A 6,233-nucleotide genomic window follows, 5' to 3' on the forward strand; every position below is an offset into this window, starting at 1 on the left:
TCCCATGAAGGCGAGAATGAAATCCGTCTGATTGGGAAGGGAAATCATTTCAGCTGAGACTCAGACTATAAATGTTTCTCTCTCGGTTAACTCGCATCCATCTCCCCAAGGCTTTTCAATTTGACGCCCTTTTTTTCCCCAGTCTTTCATCATCAGACCCTTCTATCCGGTAAGTGCGCAACAGAGGAGCAGCCGTGCTTCAGCCCGCTTAATTTAAGAGATTAAATTGTTGCTAATGCATTTCTTGAGGGTAAGTAATTTCTGACGGCAGTATTTTGCATTTGAGAATGAAGGGATTTATGGCTATGAGCTCACTGAAAGCAACGAGCGGCCGAACGCTGTGGGCATTGGCATCTGACGCTGGCTCAGTCTTACAGCACATCGCGTTAGCAGCGAGCTGGCATCAGTCACTGGAGACGTCGCGCTGGAAGGCAGTGCCCTCAAAAGGCTGGAAAACCAATTTGCACATGCGTTTCCAGGGACGTAATCAAATCAGCCAGTGGGTTCAATAAAAGGAAAAAGCCAGTATTCCAGGTTCGCCCGCATTTGCAAAGAAAACCTGTTGCAAGGCTCTCAGGTTTTGAGGCTTTTTCCCCTAAAAAAGCTGGGTTTGGATTAAAAATGTTGCAGGCTGCTGCAGGAGGGCATTTTGCATTCCTTTAAAGATGTGTCTGTGTATAAGAGGATCGTTTCAGAGGAGTCCATGCAAGGGCCTGGGCTGTCACCCTTCCTTCCCCTTGGAAACTGTCCCTGTGCATATGTTACGGCCATGGGGTCCATTTTCAGTGATCTGTCCCCCTCTCCAGGCCCCGTCCCCCCTCTCTTTGCCTCTTTCCTCCCCCCTGACCTCCCTCCGGCTTTTTTTCCCAGTTTATCAAGGTTTTGTAGGTGTTTCCTGCTGCTCCTCGCAGTACAAGCAGCACTGCTGATGGCAATGGGCACCAGCATGGAAAGGAGAGGGAAGAGATGAATCCTGTGGGGAGAAGCCAGGAACAAGAAGCCTGGCTTTGTGGAGGGTGCCGCCAGGTACGTCTGCTTTCCACCCTCAGCAAAAATGCAGTGCCTGTACCCCTAAACGCTCCTTTGTTGCCTTTTAGCCTCAAACCAGAGGGCGGTGGGCTCTGCTTGGTCCCTGGGAGCACCGAGTGTTGGTGCATCACCCCAGATTACGTGGATTTGCTTCCCTAGCTGATTTCTGGTGGCTGCTCCTGTCCCCAGGGCAGCGCTGCTGGAGCTGCCTCTCCCAGGGCCGTGCCACTGCTGTCATGAAAGCATCAGGGCTCAGCGGTGGGTGCAGGGTGATGGGGGAGCGGGTGATGGGGCTCAAGATAATGGGGTGACAGTGGGGGGTGCATGTGCCTGTGGGGTGACATAGATTCATGTGGGACATAGGGTGAGGGCGGGGGGGTGTGTGGGGGATGGGGAATGGAGTGTCCTGTCATGGGGTGCAGCATGGGATGAGGGTGCTGGATATGGGGTGTGCTACCGTGGGGTGTAGGGTGTCTACGTGTATGTGACATGGGGCAGGGGGGTGGTTGGGGGCAGAAGGGGCAGGGTGTCCTGGTGTGGGGTGCAAGGAGCCCTGGGTTGTGTGTGTAAAGCCCTGTGGTGCATGGGGGGGGGCTTGGGGTGGGTGTTGGGGGGCCTTCAGGAGGAAAGGGACAGTGGGGGGCCACATGCGGGTGCACACTGGGGCAGGCAGGTCCGCGTTCTCATGCCCCTGGGCACCCCAGTGCTCCCCTGCACCCTTCCTGGGGGGACACACACCCAGAGCAGGGTGCACCGTCGCCAGCCCAGACCCATCTGGTCACCCCTTCGTTTGTGGAGATGGGGACAGTGCCACCAGGAGCTGTTATTTTCCAGGGTGGAATAACTAACTCCCTGCAATAAAAGTTGCAGCAGGGGAAACACGGATGGGCCTGAATGGGCAAAAAAAAGAAGAAGGGAAAGTAGCTCCTTTTTTCTTTGAGGGTTTTATTCCCCCAAGCGAGGACGGCTACTAGAAGCCACGTGGTGACTGTAGTCCGAGATATGTCCCAGTCTGTGCACCCTCGGCTGCTGACAGAAGAAAGGACTTCACTGCTTTATTTATTTTTTCACTCTGTGTGGGGTTTTTTTCCCTCTCTGAAGCGCAGGTGTGCTGTTAGGAATACACCGCTCTTTGGGAAGGAGCGGGTGAGCCCAGGCAATGCCTCCCACAGGTGGTGAGGGCAGTAATTATTTCTGATTTGGGTTCCCTTGCATTTTGTATCACACCCTAAAAGACCAAGTTTCAGTGGGAAAGTCACAAAAATAAGAAAGCAAGCGTACCAGTTTAATGTTACAGAGCCAACATATATGTATTTTTTGGTGGCCTCTCATGCTGCTTTCATCAGCACTGCCTTTTCAGAAAGTTTTAATGCAGCAATTATTGAGAAGGTGGTGGAAAATCCACTTGCTAGATGCTGGAAAGCACCAGGGGCCAGGGGCTGTTGCCTGGTGGAGGAAGAGAGAAAGTCAAGTCAGCAGCCTGAGCAAATGCCCTATTTCTGGATAGGAAGGCAGGAGCCTGGTGCTCTCCCAAAATCAGAGGCTAAAAGGCTAGAAGCTGTGTTGGGAAAGACAGAAGGATGTCTTTAGAAAAGGCTGCTGAGGAGGAAAAGAGCCAGCTTCTCTTTGAACTCAGCCAGGAGGCCCTGTCCAAACACAGTGAGGTCTGTCAGCTTAAAACTGGAAAACCCCCGAACAGGATGGATAAGAAATGCCAAGCCCCAGTGCCAAGTTGTTAGGAAATTCATGCCCAAGAAAATCCCGATTTCACATCCCGATATTTGCTGCCTGGGAGAAATGCCAGCAGAAGCCTACCCTGCAGTTCTCAGGAAGCTGCGTACACTAATGGTGAGATGTAGGGAGCATTCTGAGATCCAGAAAAATTATTTTCCAATTTTGCAGGAGGAAGGTGTAAGTACCCTTTTGATCACCGATGACAGCAGGCTGGGCACGGTGAAGAAAGGCAGCCTCAGTACCGCCATCGTAAAGCCTGAAGCTGTTGAGACCCATATTGAGGTAGTCATGATGTGTAAACCAGTTCAATTCCTAAAGAATTCAATAGCAAAAATAGTAGGGGCAGAAAGATTTCAGAGCTTACTGTGGTTTGATTTATCACTTCTCCCCGAGTTCCTTCACTGCCAACAGCAAATGGCTTCCTTCTCCTTATAGAAGGATCATTCAAGAGACACCTTGGGAAGAACAGTTGCATTGGCCATCTCCGGTAGCCAGCTAGACCACAAACAGTTTATGGGATTGCTTGGACATTTAAAGTCAGCCACCAGGAAAGACTTGGGGAAAATGACTCATATCATGAGAATGATGAAGATGATTGAGCACATGAAGTTTGTCTGTGCCACGGAAGGGCAATTGGTCCTCTCACTGCCCATCCACCAAATGCTGAGGAAATGGAGGAAAATTCACCACTGCAAAACAAGGGGGACCATGGCATCTGAACTGCCCAGTGGCCAAGGATGGATCAGTGAGTCTCAGACCTCGACATGTGACCTCAAACTCCTCTCTTGCCCACCAGGGAGCAGAGATGCCCGCCGTCTCCTGCACAGATAAAGCTCTACACGCTTCAATCATGGCAGCAAAGCCACAACCAGGGCGCACTTTACATCCTGACCCCTATTTGTCAACCATCCTTCCTCTCAGTCCACTCTGGGACCTTGGAGGACGTGGCCAGCAGCAATGAGAGTGTGATCCAGAGGGGACCCCGCAGGTATGCTCCAAATTTACAACACCCCTTCAGTTTTTGGACAGCAGAGGATGTGTTGTGGGATGCCTGCAGCATGCCCAGGCAGATTTTTCTCTCCGCCAGGCTCACAGCCAACATCCAGATTGCAGTGTAGCACCGCAGGCTCCTGTCTTCATTAATTTTCTGTCAGCGAGGCTTTTCAATTTTCCCTGCCGGCGAGCCTGCTGATCATCCCTTGTTGCTGCCTGGTGATTCGGCAGGCTCTGTCCCCGCCACTCCTTTGCAGGGAAATCCGTGCCTCTTCCTGAGAGCTTGCTCTTCCAATAAACCATGCTGGGTTGATCCAAGGACAGTCCTGGTTCAGGCTGCAACAGCCATAGGTGCAAGGTTTTGCTGATGCTGGGGAGAGGGCCTGACATCTCTGATTGATATCTAAGAAACCTCTTTAGCTCCTGGTAAGAAGCCAAGAGAAATATATCTATTCAAGCTTTCCCTTTAGGCTTTTGCTGTTAAACATTTTAATGGTGGTAAGGAATCAGTAAATAGAGATGTATCACCAAAATGTATGCGTACATATGGATATATAAACGTATGTCTCCATATACAGGGATAGAAAGGGACTGGTGAATAGTTACCAGTTAGCTGTTTCCAATCTAAAACTTAGGGTAATAATCAACTTGTTAGTTAGAAAGTACACAACTAACTAGCTTAACTAGCTTGCTAACAGCTAGTTGATGCTGTTGTTGGATTTTGCCTCGGCATATGTGCTATTTCTCCCAGCAGGAGCAATGTGAGGCATTCATGTCAACACACGGCTTCCTTTCTGATTTTGTTTCGTCATATTAAATAATGAGGAAACCTTAACTATTTAAAAGACGTAAATAAAAGCTACTCAGCATTTGTTTTAATGCTGCATCATATCCTCCTGAGACCCAGGACACACCTTTTTGATGATTTTGGACAAGGAGGCACAGGATGATTTTTACGATGGGTTTCTGTCTCCCTTATGCTCTTGAAGGCACATGCCGTCCTTGAGAAACTCTCAGGTGGAAAGATTTATTGTCCACTGCCACATTGGAGGTTTCATCTTATCCCAGGGCCGTTAAGTTCTCTGCTGCCGTGCCACGAACGTGGGCAATTTGGTTAAAAATACTCTGCTGGAAACAAATGAGCAAATAAAACATCCAGGTGTACGTGAATATCCAGGTTTCTGGCAGGCCTCTTTTCTGGGTACTGAAATGGCAAATGATGGGCAATCTTTAAAAGTAGCTACAAAAATTTATTTCATATAGCCATATTGCTCCTTTTTACTTTGCTAGATCTATTTTTAGTTGAAATGTTCGCTTCAGGGATGGGATGTTTTGAACCCTTGAATTTTCTCCTTCACCTCAGGGTTAAGCCCATGTTTTGAACCCTTGAATTTTCTCCTTCACCTCAGGGTTAAGCCCATGAGTCGAGCCACTTTACCCAGCAGGGATTATGGAAACTGTGACCAGCACTGACATTCCTGGCAGAAGAACACCCGCACAGCCTGAGCAGGTCCTCAGCGATTCTCAGCTTTTCCATCTGACATGAAAAAACACCACCACAGGGACTTAACTTATTCTGTTAAAAATCCCAGGAAAGTTTCCCACCAGTGATCTCCTAAAATCCCAGACCTCACTGCCTGGGCCAGGCACTTGGAACTCAAGTGTACCCAGTGCTCCAGACCTTAACCATGTAATAAGCAGCATTATTATCACTATACATTACTATTACATTCTGGTATAGAGTAAAGCAAGTCAAAAGTTGCAGAAGACCAAATAAAGAGCTGAGTATGCTGCAGTAGACAGAGATGTTCACAGGCCAGCTGCAATTTAGGGCTGACCATGCGATAAATTGAGCGAGCATCAGACTGTAAGAAAATACATTAATTTTTATTGTTAATATTTATGTTAATTAATAATGTGCTGCATTTGGTACGTCACAGTATGTGTGCTCCATTTTTGATCACCTTTGTATAAAGAAGTGTATGAATGCTGTAACATACGCAACGTGGTTCGATGCTTACCAGAGCTAGCTGATAAATAGAGCAGTCTTACAGTATTGCTGCATAAAATTTCAAAGGAATATGGTAAAGTGAATTAATAATCCATTTTTATTGAAACGATCAAAGAAAGGCAGGTATTGTTACGACATTCCCAGGTGACCAGCTGTCCTGCTGCCCATGCTTAGGACTTGACACTCGGTGGGCGCAAAGGCTTATAATTATGTTTCATTTTTCTTAGAGGGAATTGATGAGCTTGTGTCCAGGAGGGAATGTGTCCAGCGTCAGGGTGGTCCCTGCATAGCCCACCTCACAGCAGGCTCTCCCTTAACCAAGTCGTGCAGCAGCAGTCGTTGAGGCCAGCCACAACTTTGGAGGAAGCACAGCCTCTGCCAGTCCCTGCCATGTCCGGCACCGCAGCCGGCTGCAGTGAACAGAGTTCGCATCCTAACAAGGAAAAAAACCCGGAAGAGTAATTCC

The 6,233-nt window shown here is 48.6% G+C and overlaps 1 protein-coding gene across 1 annotated transcript; it reads left to right on the forward strand.

Moving 5' to 3' along the window:
- Positions 1-18: 18 nt before the first annotated feature.
- Positions 19-3,605, forward strand: TEX15 (testis expressed 15, meiosis and synapsis associated). Its single transcript, XM_080409759.1, has 3 exons — positions 19-1,026; positions 2,932-3,045; positions 3,199-3,605. The coding sequence occupies exons 1-3, from the start codon at positions 967-969 to the stop codon at positions 3,592-3,594; spliced, it is 570 nt and encodes a 189-aa protein (XP_080265885.1). The 5' UTR covers positions 19-966; the 3' UTR covers positions 3,595-3,605.
- Positions 3,606-6,233: the final 2,628 nt, after the last annotated feature.

The sequence above is a fragment of the Falco punctatus genome (assembly GCF_963210335.1).
Source record: "Falco punctatus genome assembly, chromosome: 1".
NCBI classification, from domain to species: Eukaryota; Metazoa; Chordata; class Aves; order Falconiformes; family Falconidae; genus Falco; species Falco punctatus.

Coding starts and splice junctions, on each gene's coding strand:
- TEX15 (XM_080409759.1), top strand. CDS start 967: ATGAATCCTGTGGGGAGAAGCCAGGAACAAGAAGCCTGGCTTTGTGGA. Junction 1,027..2,931: donor TTTGTGGAGGGTGCCGCCAG/GTACGTCTGCTT, acceptor CCAATTTTGCAG/GAGGAAGGTGTAAGTACCCT. Junction 3,046..3,198: donor CTGTTGAGACCCATATTGAG/GTAGTCATGATG, acceptor TTCTCCTTATAG/AAGGATCATTCAAGAGACAC.